The sequence below is a fragment of the Jaculus jaculus genome, chromosome 11, assembly GCF_020740685.1.
Source record: "Jaculus jaculus isolate mJacJac1 chromosome 11, mJacJac1.mat.Y.cur, whole genome shotgun sequence".
Taxonomy (NCBI): Eukaryota; Metazoa; Chordata; class Mammalia; order Rodentia; family Dipodidae; genus Jaculus; species Jaculus jaculus.
This window is the reverse complement of record NC_059112.1, coordinates 20,869,124-20,891,012: the sequence shown is the minus strand read 5'-3', so window position 1 is coordinate 20,891,012 and position 21,889 is coordinate 20,869,124. Positions and strand designations below refer to the sequence as shown.

The window sequence follows — 21,889 nt, the reverse complement described above, 5'->3', positions numbered from 1 at the left end:
ATGAAGTAAAGGAAGGAAAGAGAGAGAAAAATAAATCAATAAGTGGGAGTGTTGGATCATGCTTGTAATCCCAGCACTAAAGAAACAAGTTCATGATCAGCCTACAGAGGTCGTCCAAGGATAGCTAAGACTATATAGATGGATAGCCTCAAAAACTTTAAGGAATCAGGAGAAACTAATGATGAGAAGTATGTGAGTTCTAGGCACAGAGCACTTACACGCTGTGATTGAGGCCAGTAGCTGGAACATTCCCATTACACTTACAACTTGTGGAGTTGAATTATCTGGTGCATGACTATTATTCTAGAATTAAAACCTTTATAGTCTTTACTTTGGTGTTGGGAAGCCCTCTGATAATATGGCCCCACATGACTAAAAAACATGCATGCACTGGGTTAGAGGTGCCCTGTAGGCCTCTGGTTGCTGAGCAGGGTAACCAGAGGTCTACAGGGCACCTCTAACCCAGTGCATGCATGTTCTTTCAAAGGAGGCCCCAAAAATATCTAAAATCAAGTATGCAGTGAAACACATTTTCCAATTACTTCAGATTCTTCATGGACTCCTCTGTAATGCTGCAAGACCTCAAAACTACTAGAAGTAGATCTCAACCCCGTATGTATTTGATAACTTTGTAATCATTACACCGAGTATATAATTTAATGGGATTAACCATAATATAAAACAAATGAACAATAAAATAAGTTTCAACAAAAATAGCTCTTCATTTTTCTAGCTTCTAAGAAAGAAGGCAATATGTTCTCTTTACATAAAGTAAAATTGAATTTCTTGCCTTTGCACAGTTTATAAGAATCACAGGTATTACCATTTTACCAAAGTTATTGACAAAGCTGTCTGGTCAAAGAAGGGAAGCTAAAACTTTTGTACTATGAAGAAGAAAAATTTATAGGGAAAACTGTACTGGACATAAAATTTCAGAGCCTTTCTACATCATTCAGTACTGTACCACTGCCAGCAAACATTTTTCATGCCAACTAGGTACCTACACACAAATACACGCATTACTCAAGCAACATATGGAGTTCAAAAGTTCAAGTGCTGAGAGAAGAGAAGAGTACATCAGCCCCACTGCTAATGTGAAGCCACTGATGTTGAGAAGAACAGGAAACATATATCAATGCACAATCAAATATCATATTTCAGGTATGCAACCATCTCCTGACTATACAATATGACACTGGCATAGGATGAATTTTGTTATCACTTATTGTTAAAAAATAGCTATAAATGCATTGATCAGACATAACCCCCAAATAGAAAGCACAATAAACCACTTTCCCCCAAGAAAATATAGTCTGTATTCAGTATCAGAAGAGTATTATAAAATTTAATCTTGTGATCATGTATTAAAAGGGCTTGATGAGTAGTGAATTAAGAATGATAATAGGTAAAAGTGTGCCTGTAGTTTGTATTTAATGTTTAGTAGCTTGTGTGTTAACCTTGAGAGTCAGAGCCCAATAACATGGACACAAGTACTTAAGGACATATGAATCCGGCTACATATATATCAGAAAAGTATTGTTCAAAATTAGAAGTCCTGGCCAGATGTGGTGGTGCAGGCCTTTAATCCCAGCAGTGTGGAGGCAAAGGTAGGAGGATCACCACAAGTTTGAGGCCACTCTGGGGCTACATAGTGAATTCCAGGTCAGCCTGAGCTAGAGTGAGACCCTACCTCGAAAAAAAAAAAAAATGAAGTCCTGGTGCAGGGTGCTAAAGCATTTCTTATCCCTGAGTCAGAAGTGGGTTTCAATGAAGTTCATCCAGAAACACGAAGGGAGTATAATTGGAATGTCTCGGTTCCTCAGGCTGAAAACTCAAGTTCCAGGAAAGAAGTTAGGCATTTAATTACTTATTGCAAACTTCTGACAATTAAGTATGCTATTATTGAAAGTAACTTCCAATTAAATTCCCAACTTAACTGCAGTTTCTAGCAATCAAAAATACAAATTCTGAGCTGGGCATGGTGGCACACGCTTTTAATCTCAGCACTCTGGAGGCAGAGATTAGGAGGATTGCCAGGAGTTCGAGGCCACCCCGAGGAGACTATATAGTGAGTTCCAGGTCAGCCTGGGCTACAGTGAAACCCTACTTTGAAAAACAAAAAAGTTTACATGTACTTTGGGTTCAAAAAAGTGTAAAAATGACACACACACACACACACACACACACACGCACACATTACACTAAAAATAAGTTCATGTCATACAGCACTACTTGTTGAAAAAAATTGATTCCACGGGAAATAAAAATATCATCATCTTTTTTTTCTATGCCTTAACATGACTGGAACAGCAAGGTCATCCAAAATTTTTGATTTCATGAACATCACTAATAATCACATAGAGACTTGTGACATTCTGAAATTACTTAAGAAGAACACGATGGAAGTAGGAAAAATCTGGAGTATATGTTCAGTTACCATATGCTGGAAGAAATTCTACTCAAGTTATTTGTGAAAATATGAAAACTGTATAAAACACAAAACAAATACATGCTTACTAGTGCATAAGACTAATTTTACACCCAGAATTTAAGCATGACAGCTACATTTGGTGGACTACTAACTGGGTTACAATTTCAAGAGAACATTTAATATGGAATTGTGCATTCTCCCCCATATTAAGATAACCAACAAAGAAGGTTAATTTCTAGGGCTATTGTGAAGGATTCTCAGAGCTCTTTAGGGAAGTGAATACTTCACAAGTGGTTGTGCATAACAATAAATTTGATTTTATTCAGTACTAATTCTAGTTCCCTAGGTGCAACAGATCTAAGTTTAAACTATACCTCAAATTATCTTATTAGTTAAATTATCAGTTTACAACTTTATTATACTATTGCAAAGCCACTAATTTTATCCTAATTTAGAGACTGCATTTTTTTTATGATGAAAGTAATAAACATTCCCATGTCCATTACTTTCTAAGGAAAAAGGCCCAAACTACAATAATTCCAAAATTTAAGGAACACCTATAAAAACACTCATGCTTACATTATACCTTCTGAAACAAACAAATAATAGCAAAAACCCCACTAATCACATGAGAGTCAAATGTTCACATCGTATTTTATCCTGAAATGGTGGAAATACGTCTTTGATGAAATGTCTTAAATGTTAACAATCTAAAATCTACTGATAAAGATTTCACTGATATGGAATACATTTTAAGCTAAAATATTTTAACTGCTTAATACACATCAAAGAGGAGCCGATTTTATACAAGCAATAATAAAACAGCTTTGCGTTTTATGCTTTTCTGACCATCTATCATTTTTATACTGTGAAACAAATAATATTTTGACATAATTAAGACAACTGGGAATCCAGCCTGTGGCAGAACTCTTGGAATCCCAGCCTTTACAAGGCCAGAACAGGAGGACTAAGAATTCAAGGCCAGATTGAGCTACACAGGGTGACGCTGCCTCACAAATAAATAATAAATGAATGTATTTTTTTTAAATAAAAAAAAACTTCAATATTTATCAATCCCTTCCCTGGACCCTTACTTGGCTTCTATTCTGAAATGGTTTTCTCAGGAAATTCAGCACTATTTGAAAAGACAACCCAACTCTCAAAGTGAAGTTTGACATGCTACCTCCAAGATTTTCAGAAGCTTTATGCCCACTGAACCACCTTCTAATCACCTTTGCACCTCTGAAGTCTTGACCTCTAGTCAAGACGAACGACTCGGTTCCCAACAGAGAGCAACTTACCAAAGAAAACACAGGGAAAGCGATTCCATTGCAGGCTTTCACGGCCGCTCCCGGCCATCAGCACGCTTTTAAAGCTCTGCAGGCCTTGCCAAACCAGCGCTTGCCAGAGACTATTTCTATTGCCATCTCAACTCGATTTCCCTTTGTCCTTTTGCCACACTCCTGATGTACCCACAACCCTCCCCCCCCCCCCGTGCAGATTAAGACTGTAGCACTTGGTGGAGTTTTTGAATTTTCAGAGACTTTTCTCAAAGCTTTGGGCCCAAAGCATCTATTTTAGACAAATGTTTGGCCAAACCCTCTCCTTCACTCTCTCCTATGAGGAAGGACATCGCTGCATTCATTCACCTCGGGAAAGTTGGTATAGGACCCCCCCCCCCAGGTTCTTAGAAAGGAAACAAAACACACACACACACACACACACACACACACACACACTTTCTGTATTCTCCAGACCCCAGAGATGCACTCAGACATCCATCCAAACTCTAATCTCCCCCCGCCCCGCCCCCCGCAGCATAACCCTGTCCAGAGCACTGGGCACTGGCTCTGGAGAAGCACCTAGGAGAAATCTGGTTTATTACTGGTCAGTGAAGGCCTCTTTCGCAGCCGGGGCTCTAGTGCTTTGGCTCCCGGAGGGACTCTGTCTGCACAGCACTCTTGCTTTGCCCCTTTCCGAGTGCACCCAGCACTGGCTGTTTTCCGTGGGACCTGGAGCGCACCTACGAGACACTCCTGGTGTGGTGAGGCAGTGCCCCCCGGGGGGGCATCTTGCCCTCTGGAGGGACACCGCAGAGAGCCACTTAAAGTGAACCCCCCCCCCGAGACCTCACAAGTGGCGGTGAGGAGGAGGAAGAGGAGGAGGAGGAGTGGGAGAAGAAGGAGGAGGGTGCGGGGGAAAGGCATCCTATCTGGCCAGCCTAGAGCTGAGTCTCCCCGCTTGCCCTTGGCAGTGCATCTAGCCCAGAGCGTCCCGAAGCCTGGGCGGGGCAAGAGGACAAGATCAATAAAGTTAAGGAACAGCACCGAGAACACCAGAGGGAGATGCTTAGAGGCAAAGGCACAGACTGCGTTATCCCGGGAAGGCTTGAGGAGAGACCGGATCCCCCCTGGTTAACCCACTCCTTTCCCAACACCGTGTGTGTGTGTGGGTGGGGGGGGGGGTTACAGGGAGCAGCGGGGCTCGAACCCGCCTCGGGCTCCTCTCGGCAGGAGACGCATAGGGGACCCGCGGGACTTACGGAAGAAGATGTACTCGGTGTAGCTGCTCCACATCTTGTCGTCCCGGTACTGGTGGACGAAGGCTGCGGTGCCGGAGGAGTTGCACGCCACCATGTGGAAGCCGGCCTCCGACAGGCGATCGAACGCCTGTTCCAAGTAGGTGAACTTGAGGTAGAAACGCGACGTGTACTTCTCGGGCTGCCGGTCGGGGTCTCGGCTCTCGTTGAGGGTGTCCCCGAACACCTCCTTGGCCAACGCGATGCGCCCGCACACCATAATGCGCGCCACCCGCCGGAACTTGGCGTCCGCCTGGTTGTCGCGCACCGTGGTGTAGGAGCCTCGGTACCCAAGGGTCAGGAAGCCCGAGCGCTTGTCCGGCGCGACACCGCCGCCACCGTGCGCTCCGGGGACCGAGGAGGGCGCGGCGGCCGCCGCCGCCCCGCGCAGCAGCAGCGCATCGCTGCTCCCCTGCGAGAGGTTGTCCTCCAGGTCGCTCTGGCAGCCCTCGTCGTTGAGCGAGTTCTGCTTGGTGACCTTGGGCGACAGCAGCTTGACCAGGTCAGCGAGCTGGAAGTACTCGGCTTCGCGCAGGAGCCGCTCCTTCTCCGGGAAGTGTTCGGGCAGCGCCAGCTGTTTGTCCCGCAGATAATCGAGCACGTAGCGGAAGAGAAAACCGTCCCGGTCGATGAAGAAGCGCGCCCGGCTGTCTCTGGGTAACTCTCCCCGGCGTCGTGCACCACCCCGGGGACTCGAGGGTGAGAACATGCTGGCCAGAGTGCTGTCCGGGACGCTGAGGAGCGTCGAGTGTTTGGTCACATACACCTGGCCGCCCACGTTCAGCTCCACCACCTCGGGGAAGGGCGAAGGCGCGCAGGGTCCCGGGGCGACCGCGGCTGGAGCGCAGGGCGAGCCGGACGCAGACACCATCTCGCTGATGGGGAGGATGGTGCCACCTCCGCTGCCCGTGTCCTTCAGAGCCATGGTCCCGTCCCCCGCCGCCGGCCAGGTGAGCCCAGGAGAGCGAGTGGCGCTTGGTGGTTCCCACAGCCTCTAGGGACTCCGCCCCGTGCCCAGGGTGTGCGGGCCCCCAGGTGCCACGAGCGGTCCTCCTCCCCGGGCGCGCGTTATTCCTTCCCGGACGCACGATGCTCCTCCCGGGGCGCGCGGTCCTCCTCCCGGGGCGTACGATCCTCCTCCCCGGGCGCGCGGTCCTCAGGGCTCCTTGGGGCAGCCGCGGCGGCGTCGGCGGCGCCCCAGCTCCATCGGGGAAGGATGCGCGCAGGAGGAGCCGCTCTCTGCAAGTGTGCTGGAGACTTGCCGGCGGCTCTGGGGGCTGCGGCTCCGCTCGGCTCTTGGAGGGGAGGGCTGGAGGAAAGGCTCAAGAGAAGACACAACTCGCAGCGCCGGCAGCTGGCGAGCGGGAGAGAGAGCGCGCCGCCCAGCCCCGAGCGAGCGAGCGAGCGAAGGAGCGGGCGCGGACGGTGGCGCTAACTACTCGCGGCCCGGGAGGCTGAGCTGACGTCAAGCCCCGGACTGGGACCCGAGCCACAGCTGTCATTTAAAGAGACAGGCTCCCGCCGACGCTAGGGGGCGGGGCCGAGGCAAAGCCTTACAGAAATGGTACCCAGCAGCTGCGGGTGCCAGAGCCCAGCAGGACGGCAGAAGCAGACGCGAGGGAGCCAAAGACATCGCTAGTTCTTGCAGTTTATTTCCTTTTCCACCCACCCACTCCCTCCCTTATTCATTTTCTCTTTCTCTCACTCTCTCTCTCCGCTCTCTTCTCTTCCATCCATCTCCTTTCTTACTTCTCCCTTTAATCCAGGAAGCCTAGGTTTGGTTACTCTCCTTAAGGAGCAGAGGAGAGTTTATACCACCCACCCCTGGTTCCCACTCTGAAACGATTAGACATGTAGGCATCGTCAAACAGCGATTGCTCAAAGGCTGTGAGGGAGCGAGGGAGGCTTGGATCTCTGCTGGTGGTTTTCTGATAGTTTTTGAAATTGAAAGGTGGAAAGCAAAACTCCCTTTACTGCAATCAGACAGCAAAACGAGACAGCTAGGCGGTGGTGCTGTTCATCTAGTTAAGGTTGTAAAACTCCAAATTTGATTCCATTTCACAGAAGCAATAAAGGATTAGCCGTAATAAGGCAACTTTTGTTCTATGCTGTTTGCAGTGCTTAGTGCGCGGTGGCTGCTTAATAAATGTTTACGGGGGAAGGGAATGAGATGAGGGGGAAAATTGTTCCTTCTTTCTAACCCCGACGTTCGCTTCGGCTCCTGCGTTAATTTCAACATTTCCCTTTCTTTCAGTTTCTCAGAACAAGAGGGTGAGTTCTTTTATGAGGCCCCTGACCTCAGCAGGTGGGGTCACAAGTGAAAATTACATGAATGAAAACCCACGTACAATTTCTGTCTGCACACAGTGCTCACTTACAAGATGAGAAACCAGTCCTGCTTGTGATGTTGCTTAATGACAGAAACGCACAATACAAAACTCCTCCTGCTGGGGGAAGAATTCTAACTAACCCCTTGCCCAACCGTGTGCACAACTTTGTTTCCAGAAACGTCACTTATTGACTTGAAAAGGTACAGAATGAATGAAGCATCCTGTGACATAAAGTACTTTGCTTAAAAGTTATTTAAATGCTATAGGTGAAATGTATCCATTAACCTTTAAAATTGCATACACACTTGAATATTTTAAGACCCCTAAATGTTTATGTATGATTCCTCCTACTCAAATTCACCAAAACTAGTAATGGATGTGAGATTCATTCGTACCCTTAAATCTTCATAAATAATTAATATGCTATGATTTTAGTGCTGCAAACTATATTTAATTTGTTGATCCTTATAAGCCACATCTACAGACAATGGCTCGTCCATGTTGAAGTTTGGCTACCTTAGACAGAGAGAGCCTAATGGACCAATGAAAGGACCGAATGTTTACCAGAGCAGGAAGAAGGCTTAAAACAGGCTTGCAGTGTGCATGCTCCCGCAGTGTCCTTCCTTAGACCTATTACTGTGTCCCAAATTCAGAAAGTGAGGGATCGAATGCAGTTCTAAAACGGATTCAAACATTTTGACATGCAATAGCTGAAATTGGGCATTGAAATAATCTGAAAATGTACATTCTTTTCTACTTCATTTGAAATATAAGAAAAGATTTGGGGTTTAAAATAATAGTTTCTGGGAAAATGAATTAATAAAGGCTTTATAACCTTCACAGATGAATAAATAATAATGTCTCAAACTGCTGCTAATGAAGCCCATTTATCATGAGATAAATGTCCCTAACATGAATGTGGTGCATAACATAGATGGTCCAAATTTTATACTCTAAATGAATCATCTTAGAAATTCATAATGCATCGTATTGTGTGAGCAGTTCTACTATGTGATATATTGGTATTTTTTTAAATTATCTCTTCAACATTGACTAAGCATCTCTCCTTAATCTCTTCCCTCTTGTACTTTTATATTCTCTCCCATCTATATTCTCTAACCAAACTCCTAGCTGAGAAAATAGCAGGCCAAGATGTCTCTACTCTCGCTGCAGCAAAGCCCTTTCCTCTTCCACCAACAACTTCATCCCTCCCTCTACCAGCCACTTCCTCCCAGGCCCCAGTATAAATATTACTTCCTCTGGAAATATTTCCACTGTGCTATCCAACCTCATTAAGTTCCCTGCTCAGGTGTTCCCATGGGACCCTATGTTTCTACATGAGCAAGGTTTATCCTACTGAATTGCCTTCCACCAGATTGCAAGTGTGGCATTCAGCCATATGCAGGACTCCATCCTCCGAGAGGTGCTGAGCACGTGAGAGGTAGCCACTTTATATTTGGAGTGCTCACCGCATAGAAATGTGCTCATCTTCTGAAGAGAAGACCATGCATCCCCTGTGTGCTGGCCACCAGGCTAAGACCAGAGACTGCGGAAACAAATGAGATGCAGTGCTTTGTGATTAAAATCAAGACAAGTAAAAACATTCTTATCAAAATAGACTCAGACCTAACAAAAAAGGGGGAAAAAAATGGAAGGCAAAGATGCATGCAATGAACAAAGCCCATGATCAGAACAATTTGGTTTAAGCCACAGACCCCATTAATGCTCCCTTGACCTCCTTGACCACAGATGCCCACGCTTAAAGATGTACTGTAACGGTGCTAAGACAAGGTGTCAAATTTCCCTGGTTATAGGCTCTGCCAGATCCCACTTCTAATACATTTTACAATAACACTGCCAAACAAGCGTGTTTCCAAAAAAGCATGCCAACAAGCCATACAAGTTAAATTAGTCCACGGTGAAGCACATCAATGATTTGTAATTGAACATAGCAAAGTGACGTCTTCTACCCTAGGCACAAGCATTCAAAAGAGAGAGAGGGATGCCATTTCCTCCTTGGTAGGACAGAAAGAATCTAACAGGCAACTATAGGATTCACAGTCAGTTTGAACTGGGTTAAAATGTAACTAGCTTTCTAGTTGCAGCAAATTTATTAACTTCTAAACTTTTAGAAACAATGGAAATAATAAAGGCCACAGGCTTGTAGCTTCAATGTAGCATATGGTAACAGAGCCATCCAATTTGATGAAGTTCACAGTATTTCTTACATCTGTTTCAAGAGATGGGAGCAAAGCCACATCTAGAAAACTGCATAGGGATGTGACTTAAAGATAGAGTTCTTGTCTACCAAATGCTAGGCTCTGGGTTCCATATTCAGCACCACAAAAAATAATTTAGGAAGCATAATATATATATATATATATATATATTTACACCTACTTTTCTTTTAGCCATCTGGTCTCACCCTTAAAACTTGGGAAAATGCAGCCATAATGTCAAACATCATGCAGATCCTCCGACTACCATGTCCTTCCCAATCTATGTTTGTTGTGGTCTTTTATATGTTACCATCCATGCCACAAATATAATTCCACAGATGATTGATTTACCTTGGATCTCTTCTTTTTTCAATATTTATCTATTTATTTGAGACAGAAGGAGAGAGAGGAAGAGAAAAAAATAGGTGCTGTAGGGCCTCTAGTCACTGCAAATAAACTCCAGACACATGGATCACCTTGTGCATCTGGCTTACATAGGTGCTGGGGAATCAAACTTGGATCCTTAGGCATCACAGGCAAGAGTCTTAACCACTAAGCCATCTTTTCAGTCCCCCTTACCCCCACTCCTGCCAAAAAAAAACCAAAACTTTTTCAATCTTTTTGACCAGGTCTAATTTCCCATTTGAAGTTGCTTCTTTCTAAGACTGAATGTTCTTCTAATTCTCAGGACACTATTTGGTATCTATTTATCTTACTTAAAGCATTTGAAAACTTGACCAAAGCAAAATAAAATGAGCAACAAGTTCACAAGTTTCTCCTGTAATTCTAAGTAAACTTCCTGAGAGTCTAGCCAGTTTCAGGGATAGAATTTATTCTTTGAAAGTTGCAAAGCAATTTTACCTTCTTAGTATATGGAAACTAAGGCTGGAGAAGTGGATCAGCAGTGAAGTGAGTTTTCTGTGCAAGCATGAGGGCATGAGGGGGCCTGAAGCGGCTGGACTTCTAATCTCCAGGCAAATGGTTGGGTGTGGCCACATATACCTGTAACCATAGCCCCACCGGGGAACAGACCCAAGAATTGTTGGAGCCCTGGAAACTCTGGAATTAGTAGAGACTGCAACTCAAAACAAGACAACAATGGTGGAGTGGGGCACCATGTTCCATTCTGGTCATTACAGGCAACAGGCATACACGGGGGACCATACCACACCACAATACACAGACACAAGCACCCATGTACCACATTACACACAAATGCACAAAAGCAAATATATGTGTCTGTATAAAAACTACATATCTATGGCTGGAGAGATGGCTTAGCAGTTAAGAATTTGCTTGTGAATCCTAAGGACCCCAGTTCAAGGCTTGATTCCCCAGGACCCACGTTAGCCAGAAGCACAAGTGGGTGCACACATCTGGAGTTCCTTTGCAGTGGCTGGAAGCCCTGGCGCACCTACCTCTCTCTCTCTGCCTCTTTCTTTGTCAGTTGCTCTCAAATAGAAATAAACAAAGAAAAATTTAAAAACTACATATCTAACTTTAAATGTCTGCTAGCCTCATTAAAAGTAAACATGAAATAAACAAAAATATTTCAGTAATATAGCTTATTGCACCTACAATATCCAAAATGTTATTATTTCAAAGAATAATCAATATAAAAAGTATGAATGAAACAACTTACTTTCTCCATCTTGGTCTTGAATATAAGATATATATTTATACTTATGACATCACATTTCAGACTGACCTTATGTGCTTAGTAGCCACAAGTGGCTAGTGGCTACTGCATTGTAAATCATAGTTTCATAGCATTTGTGTCTCTAAAAAAACATAAAACACCTGTGTTTTGAGGATTGGATAAGAAAACATGACTAAAAGACTTTTTTCCACAGAACTGTAAAGAGTCTACTCTGTGGAATTCAGAATTTGAGTAGAGTCATTGAACACATAGAGTGGGGACCACTAGTATTTCTCCATCTAGCAAGAGACGGGGGCTCCAGAGAGAAGAGAAAAATAATCTAATAATTAAAGAATTTATGTTCCTCTTACAAAATCCTATACTGGAAACATTTGGATAGCACATATGACTCTTACAAGAAGCTGGCAAGGGCAGGAGTTATTTTGTGGGCATGTAACATTGTACAGTGTAAGAGCTGAAGGGTTTCCTGCCTGAGCAGAACAGTCCTAACCTTTCAGTAACAAGGCCGAGGATGCCATGGGGACTGTCTACACACTGAGGGAGGCCTCCTGAAGCCGAATGCTGCTGGGAGCAGATACCAGCTAGCTCTTCCCCAAACCTCACATAGCGTTTGTGAGAATGTCACTAACTCCATGACATGGTGAGAAATATTCAAAAAGGAGATATTTAGAAAATTAAGATATTCTATTCACATGTAGCTGGAAATTAAACAACTCCATAAAGTGTAACAGCAAAGAAAATTTTAAATAAGCACTACCAAAGATTAAGGTGAACTTAAATCCTCCCTCCCCCAAATCAGGAATATTTCCATAGATTCCAATGGTTTAGTGGTTAAAGCGCTTGCCTGTGAAGCCGAAGGACCCCGGTTGGAGGCTCGGTTCCTCAGGTCCCACGTTAGCCAGATGCACAAGGGGGCACACACGTCTGGAGTTCGTTTGCAGAGGCAGGAAACCCTGGCACACCCATTCTCTCTCTCTCCCTCTATCTGTCTTTCTCTCTGTGTCTGTTGACCTCAAATAAATAAATAAAAAATTTAAAAAAAATATTAATTTGTAACAGTGTGATGACTAACCTCTATTGCCAACGTGATTAGATCTGGAATCACCAAGGAAACAAAAACTGAGCATAGCTGTGAAGGAGTTTCTAGATGTGATTTTTTTCTCTTTTTTGAGAGCAGCAGACAGACAGAGAGAGGCAGACAGACAGACAGAGAGAGAGAGGATGGGCACACCAGGCCTCCAGCCACTGCAAATGAGCTGCAGATGCATGCACCCCTTTGTGCATCTGGCTTATGTGGGTACTGGGCTGGGGAATCGAGCCTTGAACCAAGGTCCTTAGGCTTCACAGGCAAGTGCTTAACCACTAACCATCTCTCTAGCCCAAGATCAGATTATTTAAGATGGGAAGCCAACTATAACTGTTGGTAGTACCACTACATGGGCGTGGTCCCAGGACTCAATGAAAAGGAGAGAGAGCTGAACATCAGCGTTCATGGCTCTCGGCTTCCACACCACTGTGACCAGCCGGTGGTTCTCTGAACTGCTGCTGCCATGCCTTTCCTACCAGACAATTTATATAAACCCATTATCTATAAACCAAGATTAACTCCTCTTATGCTGCTTTGGTAAGGTATTCTCTTGCAGGAATAAGAAAAATAACTAATACCAAAAAAAAAAAAAAAAAGCTATTCAAGATTTCCTTTAAGACCCCCCCATCCCCCAGCAGGGCATGGTGGTGCATGCCTTTAATCCCCACACTCAGGAGGCAGATGTAGGAGGATCACCATGAGTTCATGGCCACCCTGAGACCAAATAGTGAATTCCAGATCAGCCTGGGCTAGAGTGAGACCCTACCTCAAAAAAAAAACAAAAAATAAAAATAAAAAAGAACCCCCAGCTGTAAGTATTACCTGAATTTACTATTTTGACAAAAGACTATTAATTCTTTAGTTTGTCTTCATTGTTCAAACATTATTCATGGCAAAAAAACTTCATGATTTCTTATGCTTTTAACTTTGTCTTTCCTAGAAGATTTGTCTAGAGAACAATTTGAGCCACAACTGTAAAGTGCTACATTTTGATGTTACTATGGAAATAAAATAATATTGCTGTAATATTATGCTGCCCATGTGAGGCTTGTCCACAATGGGCACACAAGGTGAATTGAATGTATGAAATTAGTCCTCAGATCTAAACATTTCAATTAATAAAAACTTTATACAATATCTTAATGTAAAATGAAGCAATAACCATTATAAAAGTACATAGGAATGTTATTAGGCAAAATTCAACATAGTCCTTATTTTCAAGCAAATAAAATTTCTTCTCTTACAAGTGATTTAAAAAAAAAAAGATTGAACATATGGCAAGTAATTGAAATCTTTGATGGGGGGGAGGATATTGTCTAAGCCTCAAAAATTGTCTTAATTTATATGTTAGCCTCAACTATATGAAACAACTTCTTTTGCAAAGACTTGTCAGAAATTGGCAATTTCATTTTTTTTAAATCTAATAGTGTTCCTCAATAGCATAATGAATCTACTAACATTTCACTTAATTAGTAAAATATTTGAAGTTTATAAGTTACTGGATTTTAAATGGGTATGTGTGTCAAATAATTATACTCACTACTTAAAAGTTATACATGCTTCCTAATTCTCAGCTCCCTGAGGAATTATATATAACTGTGCAAATAATGATCTTTATCATTGGTTTATATGTATTCTGAATTATCATTCTAATGTTGATGTGTCAATCTTTAATAGTAAATTCTCTGGAGAGTTACTATTAACCAGGTGTTTTCATTTCATTGAGACATCTCCATAAAAGGAGCCTAAAATGGTATTAGGCAAACTACTTACATGCATTGTGAAAAAGTAATAAGGTTTCATTATTCTTTTATGTACTGTTAGGTAGAGAAATATTGACATTTGCCTATCTCTAATTTCTACTTTTTAAAAGTACACTAGCCAGCTCAAAATTGAAAAAAAAAATTAAAAGACAATCTTTCAATTAGTAGAACATTTTAATAAAATTAATGGTCATCATAGAACTCTGAAATTCAGGTGCAATAAATAAAAAACTTTTTTTTTTTTAAGTAGGGTCTCTAGCCCAGGTTAACCTAGAATTTATGTAAAAATATATCTTCTTTCTTTGTTTCTTGTTTGTTTGTTTTTTGTTTTTTGTTTTTTATTTATATTTATTTATTTGAGAGTGACAGATAGAGAGGAAGAGGCAGATATATATAGAGAGAGAATGGGTGCTCCATGGCCTCCAGCCACTGCAAACGAACTCCAGATGCGTGCGCCTCCTTGTGCACCTGGCTAACATGGGTCCTGGGGAACCGAGACTCGAACCAGTGTCCTTAGGCTTCACAGGCAAGTGCTTAACCATTAAGCCATCTCTCCAGCCCTGGTTTTGGTTTCTTGAGGCAAGGTCTCGCTCTGAAACCCAGGCTGACCTGGAATTCACTATGCAGTCTGAGGATGGGCTTGAATTCATAGCAATATTCCTACTTCTGCCTCCCAAGTGCTGGGATTAAAGGTGTGTGCCACCATACCTGGCTAAATATACATTTTTTGGAAATTATATTTTATGTAAATTGTGTTATAGAATTCCATGCCTATTGGTGTTAGTGTGTTATAGCTTTCTCCATCACAGCTAAGCATATCTGAGTCTGAGCAAGGGACAGAAACTGAGTTATAAACACAACCCTAACAGATATAGATTTATTATTATTTTAATCACTATATGACAAGTTTTTGTTTTCTTTAATAAACACTTTCTAATATCTACTGGGAAATCTTGTACAGATGCTATATTACTTTACAAAACCCAAAACTTAGTCACTTAACCCCTAATTACTTTAGATCCATCCTTTTGTTTCTGGGAGTAGCTAAGTGGTTCTTGATGAAGTTTTCTTCCAAGATTGAAATCAAACAGTGGCTGGAGCAGGAATCTTATGATACTTGGCAGCCAAAGTTCTTCCGTCTATCACATTATCATCATCATCACCTTCATGATGAGTCAGGGCTTCTAATTTACACAAGTGAGGAACAGAGAGCCAGGCTGAAATTGTTTCACATTTTATAACCCACTGTAAGAAGTCACACAGTGTCTTTTCCATCATCTCCTACTAATCAAAGTCACACAAGACCCTCACAATATTAGGAGGAAACATAATTATATTGCTTTAAGGAAGGAGGAAACTGGAACCAAATGCATATGGGACCAAATTATTGTGACCATTTTTGGAAATACAATCTGCCACAAAATCTGTGAGTTTAGGGTACCACTGTACTCTTCATGATACTTACAGAGTGAGGGAGCTCTGCAAATAGTCATAGCTATTTGCTGTGGCATGCAATTTATAGGCTTTACATAGCAAATTGTGATGTTTGGACATGTCTATACAAAGAAGCACATACTATGCACACAGCTAGCTCGATCGTATGGCTACCTGAAATTGTAACCAGTATCTAAAGATGAAAGGACATGCAGGTGTCTTCATTTTTAATAAGCACCTCCATTTTTTTCCAACCTGGTCATTTATTCTGCTCTAATAAATTGCTTCAGCCAATTTGCCTTTGCTCTAGTTAGTCCAGAACTGCCCTCTGTCTCACTCTTTCAGCTCCCCTTCCAACATCTGCATGCTGCATTTCCCCCTCAGTGAATCATTTCCCTGCATCTCTGAGAAGCTGACCTAGTAAGCACAAATACATCTGTGAACACTTAACCATTTACTTGTTACCCGATTTCCCACAGTTTTCTTGACTCTGATTATTATGGATGGATAGAGTTTCACTGCATAAATTCCCGTCTTGATTCCAAAGTTCATTCTGCTCCCTGCAGCAATTCTGGATTTGTCCAGAGGAACTTTAGCTCCCAGGTTTCCTATCGCCCATGTTACTCTCATCACATGTCCTCAGTGTTTGGGAGGACAATGCATTCACGGTGACAGCATGCAGGGCTGTCCATAAGTACAAAACTTCTGAAATTTCTATCAAATATTGGAAAACCTGATCAAATAAAAAGATATTGATAGTTCTTCTACGTAGGTCATTCTCAGCTATATAGTGAGCTCAAAGCCATCTTAAGTTATATGAGATCCTGTCTGTCTCAAAAATAAGAAAAGAAAGCAAATTGAGTAGTGATATATATATATATATATTTGTGAATAAAGTAGTATCTCAACTAATATATCTAATATAAAATGTTAAAATGAGTAACATAATTTTATCAAGATTAGGAGGAATTCTGTGGGTGATGATGGTAGGTTTATAGATATTAACTGAGTCATCTAAGATCCCACAGATAATATCTAATATGAGAGTTTAGATTTGGGTTTCTATCAAGGTTTGTGCTACTTCAATGTGAGAGCAAATGGTGACTTACAAAGGAAAAGTATTTAAAGTGGAAGACTGTGAACAATGGTCGTTGTCAAAATTTAGTCATGACAGGGCTGGAGAGATGGTTTAGCGGTTAAGGGCTTGCCTGTGAAGCCTAAGGACCCTGGCTCAAGGCTCGGTTCCCCAGGTCCCACGTTAGCCAGATGCACAAGGGGGCGCACGCATCTGGAGGTCGTTTGCAGAGGCTGGAAGCCCTGGCGCGCCCATTCTCTCTCTCTCCCTCTATCTGTCTTTCTCTCTGTGTCTGTCGCTCTCAAATAAATAAATAAAAAATTAAAAAAAAAATTTAGTCATGCCAATAATTGAGAATATAATACAGAGTTAAGTAAAAGACTTGGAGGAGGGTCAAGAAAACAAGAAGGCCTCTAAGTGGAGGGAGAGTGGCCTATGGTCAGATACCAGTGGACCAAAAGCTGATTAGAGTGTCAAAACCTAGAAAAAAAAAAAAAAGACCAAAAGAACTGATTGAGGGATTAGTCTCAACAAAACAGAAATATTTTGCCTCTGATAGATCATGAACACAAACTGTATCACCAAAAGAACCTAAGAAATGGGCCAACCTACCTTCCAGAAGGGTTAGAATCAATTACTGTAGGGTATGTCTAGACTATTGGACTAAACTGCCTCCAGGGAAATATTTTCACTTATTTATGTATTTGAGAGAGGGAAAGATGGAGGGAGAGAGAAAGAAAGAGAGAAGGCACACCAGGGCTTCCAGCCACTGCAAACAAAATCCAGATGCATGTGCCACCTTATACATCTGGCTAACATGGGTTCTGGGGAATCGAACTGAGGTCCTTTGGCTTCATAGGCAAGTGCCTTAGCCATATCTCCAGCCCCAGGGAAATAGTTTTGGTATTCTTTGGCCCTGTCCAACAGGAGCAAAGGAGTAGCCTGGAGTCAAGCTCTCAGTTTTCTTTTCTTTTCTTTTCTTTTCTTTTCTTTTCTTTTCTTTTCTTTTCTTTTCTTTTCTTTTCTTTTTTTTTCTTTTCTTTACCTCTCTCTCTCTCCTCCTCTCTTTCTCTCTCTTTCTTTCTTTTTTTAACTTCATTTCCTATCTCCATGTAATCAATGATAAATGTGGTTCTGGAAATGTATATCCTAACATATAGAACAATGCAGTTCCACTTCCCTGTCAGCTGTGGAAATGGCACTGACTTAAATATGTATGGAATTTGGAAAAGTCAGATTACCTTCTGGAATTTTTCACTTTGGCTTACTAGTCCTTTATTTATTTTGTGAGAACCTCAATGTCACCATAAAAATAGAATTTTAATATTCACATATTTGAATTTTATGGCAAGTTAACTGTCCCTACAAGTGTGCCCAGCACCCATTAAGCAATCAATATCTTTGAGTTCTTCCCTGCATGTGCCTTAAATCCTGACAGAACACACATCAAGCCCTGACAGCTAGAAAAGAATCCTTAATAGAAGAGCAGTGAATGTCTCTGAGTCTGGCGTTGATGCATTATTTCACTTCCACTTTTTTTCAGTAAATATTTATGCAATGCTTTCGTTGTGACAGGCAACCAGCTCACCTTAAAGATGCTGCTGATCTCAAGTGCGGTCAGCAATTTGCTGGATACCTTGGTTACCTGGAAGTTGGAATCTACTCCCTGTTCCTGTTTTCTACTGGCTTGCCACGTTCCTTGTTTTGTATCTTGGTAGAGCTCTTGATAACTGTGGTGGTTTGATTCAAGTGTCCACCGTAAACTTAGATGTTCTGAATGGCAGTCTCCCCAGCTTATGGTAAATGGAAAATAAAGCCTCCTGGAGGTGGTGTTTTGTTGGGGACAGGCTAATGGGCATTATATCCAGTTTCCCCTTGCCCGTGTTTGGCACACTCTTCCTGTTGCTATGATCCATGTATATTGGGCAGGGGAAGGGGTGATGTCCACCCTCTGCTCATGTTGTCATTTTCCCTGACATTCTGGAGCTTCCCCCTCAAGGCCGTAAGCCAAAATAAACCTCTTTTTACCCACAAGCTACTCTTTGTTGGGTGATTTCTACCAGCACTGAGGACCGGACTGCAACAGTACCCTTAAACTGTGACACTAGTTTCTGCTTCCTGTCTCATACCTCTTTCATGGCTCCACATCCTTTTTCCTGATGCCAGATCCAGCCTGGCCAGGATCAATGAGCCCACAGATCAAATATGCTTTAAACGCCTTAGGGAGAAGAGCAAGAACAAAAGCAAGATGCAAACGGTGTCTTTTTTCAATAAAAGAAAAAGAAATGGTAAAATATAACATATATGTCCTGAATTAATTATCCAGTTTGCAATCCTTCCATCAGAGAATTTATCTCACTTAAGCTTCTCTTAGAAAGCATCACAGGCAAATACCCATATACCCAACAAAGTAAAGATGAACCAGTGAGAGACAAGCAAGTAGAAAACAGACACTCCTGTGACCAGTCATCATCACCTGTTAAGCACAACAGAGACAGAGAGGGTACAGGGGTTCCTTTGCATACGACCCAGCATTGTGGAGACGTGAAGCCGAGTGCAGAGGGAGAAGGAGTGAATCTGGAAGGGCAAACAGGAGCATCCTAGAGCAGAACAGTACTATAACCTGGCCGGACTAAAACAGTGTTGTCAACAAAATGCAAGACACCAACAGGCCAAGCTTGGCCAAGAGAAGGCCATGAGGGATGGCAAGGATTTACAGCCAAAATTAATATCCTAGCTGTGGCATTATTAAGAACATGCTTGATGCTTGTTGAAGAATTTGAGTAAACTAACAAAAGAGGAATGTGGAGTAAGAAAATGAAAATAAGATCGAAGATAAGCTACAATGCCAAATGATGTTTCATATATTCTCTAAATACTTAGCATGGAGTTAACGCTATACTAAGAAAATGAATGGCAAAAAGCAACCCATTGGCACAATAAAAAAAAAAAAATGGAAGATAAAGTAAAGGTATTTACATTGGTGGCACCATTGGTAGAAGTCTCCATGTACCAAGAGAAACAGTAATTGTAAATCTTTGTTGACCCTACAGTCAGTAGGGCAGGCAGTGTTGTAAGTAACTGGCTGATATTAAGCCATTTAATCCTCATAACAGTCCTGTAAGATGTGTACTCTATCACCCTTGACATTCTTACAATTAAATTGAGGCTCAGAAAATTAACTTACTTCTCTAAGTTCTCCAAGCTGGCAAATGGTGGAGGTGAAGTTGGACATTTCAGGCTGTCTGGATACAGTTAACAATAGTCCCTTCCCCATACTATTTTCTAATCATTTTCTTTATTGCTTTTACTACAATTTGCTTATTTATTATACATAGCAAGATAGATTCAGCTAGAGTGTTATCACCCCTTTTGCAACTTATTGCACCTTCCTTTTGAATGTTTTCACAGATAAAACTCCTGATATCTATAAGATTATGCTCCAGCCAGATGACAGACATTCAAACTGGAGTTTGTGCGCTTATATAATTAATTGCCAAGTATTTACTTTCCTTCATCAAACTGCGGACCCTCACACTGCCTTGTAGCATAATTTCCAGATTCTATCCTAGTGCCATCCAAAAGAAATGAGAGGTAAGCCACACATATGAGACAAGCACTTTTATTTATTTATAAGAGAGAGAGAGAGAGAGAGAGAGAGAGAGAGAGAGAGAGAGAGAGAGAGAGGGGGAACCCACAAGGGTCTCTTGCCACTGCAAATGAATGGCAGATGAATGTGCTACTTCGTGCATCTGGCTTTACATTGGTACTGGGAAATTGAATCCAAGCCATTGGGATTTGTAAGAAAATACTTTTAACCACTGAGCCCTCTCTCCAGCCCAAGGCATGGAGTTTTAAATGCTTTAGTCTAGACAGGTTAAGCAAAGAGAAAGGTCACAAAGGTCAAGAGAAGTGTAGGAGGTCATTGTCACTTCTGTCACCAACTGCAAGTTCAGAGACCCTGGATGTCACTTCCCACTTTCGATCTCAATACCAGTGCAGGGCTTATAATTCCATCCTCAGATGTGATACTTGCTAGGATGAGGCAGCCCTTACTAAAAGCTGTTAAACCCTTATAGCTCGGGTTTAGTAAAATGAAATGATATGAGCTAAGATCTATGGAGATAAAAGACATACACAGTAGATTCCAAGAAAGTGGGATTCCTGGAGCTTCCAGATGTCTCCACCCAGCACAATCGTGAAGCATGCCCATTTTCTCAGCATCGATGTCTGGAAATACATGAAGTACTGCCAAACAGGGAAGCTCAAACCATTTTGTGGCCACATTTTTTCACGAGAACTCCGTCACACAGATGTGATTGTGATTGGCAGTCCACTTGTCTACCCTCTCTCTAGTCTCTCCCAAATATGACTGATACCATGTGATGCAAAGGCGCCACTATAAGTCATAGTATTAATTAGTTTGCTATGCTATAAGGCTTCTTAGTCTATGGAGAAACAGTCATATCAGCTACAGCAGGGGTTTAAAAGTAACTAGAAGGGCTGGAGAGACTGCTCAGTGGTTAAGACTCTTGCCTACAAGGTCTAAGGATCCAGACTCAATTTCCCAGTACCCACGAAAAGCCAACTGCACAAAGTGGCACATGAATTTGGAGTTTGTTTGCAGTGACAAGAAGCCTGGCATGCTCATTCTCTCTCCTTCTTGAAAATATATATACATATATTTAAAATAAGTATATAGAGTCCTGAAAAGATGGCTTAGTGGTTAATGTGATTGCGTATGAGGCCTGAGGACCCAGGTTTGATTTCCCAGTACCCACATAAGCTAGATGCACATGGTGGAGCATGCATCTGGAGTTTTTGTTTGCAGCAGCTAGAGGCCCTGACGCACCCATTCTTTCTTTCTCTCTTTGTCCCTCTTTCTCTCTATCTCTCTCAGATAAATAAATAAATACCTAAAAATATTTTTTTTTTAAAAAGTAACTAGAGACAGCTTCCCAGGATCTGAAGACAAATACCAAGCTTCTCTCTGACCAATGTTAAATGCACATACAGATGAATTTTTTATGTTCATTTATTTAATTTTTATTATTAACTATGGACATATTTTGCATGTAAACATCACAAGTTGGTACCATCATTTCCCTCCTCCCTGCCATAATTCTGAAGAGGCCTTCCTCATTGGGCATGCAGGTCAACCCCCTGAGGATTGTGGGTCATGCATCGTGGTGGTAGCCGACAGTTATGGAGGAGAGGCAAGGTCGCTGTGCAAAATGTCCCAACCCATGGATCTAACAATCTTTCTGGCCCCTCTTCCACAAAATTCCCTGAGCCATGCTGGGAGCATGTTA

At 42.2% G+C, this 21,889-nt stretch overlaps 1 protein-coding gene across 1 annotated transcript in view; it reads right to left on the bottom strand.

Annotated features, from left to right (window-relative positions):
• The window catches only part of Kctd8 (potassium channel tetramerization domain containing 8), a 236,513-nt gene extending 230,435 nt beyond the window's left edge, over window positions 1-6,078 (bottom strand). Inside the window, exon 1 of the mRNA XM_004658675.2 lies at window positions 4,974-6,078. Coding sequence (XP_004658732.2) covers window positions 4,974-5,934 — 961 coding nt within the window. The 5' untranslated portion in view covers window positions 5,935-6,078. The remainder of the gene's footprint in view (window positions 1-4,973) is intronic.
• Between the last annotated feature and the right edge of the window lie 15,811 nt (window positions 6,079-21,889).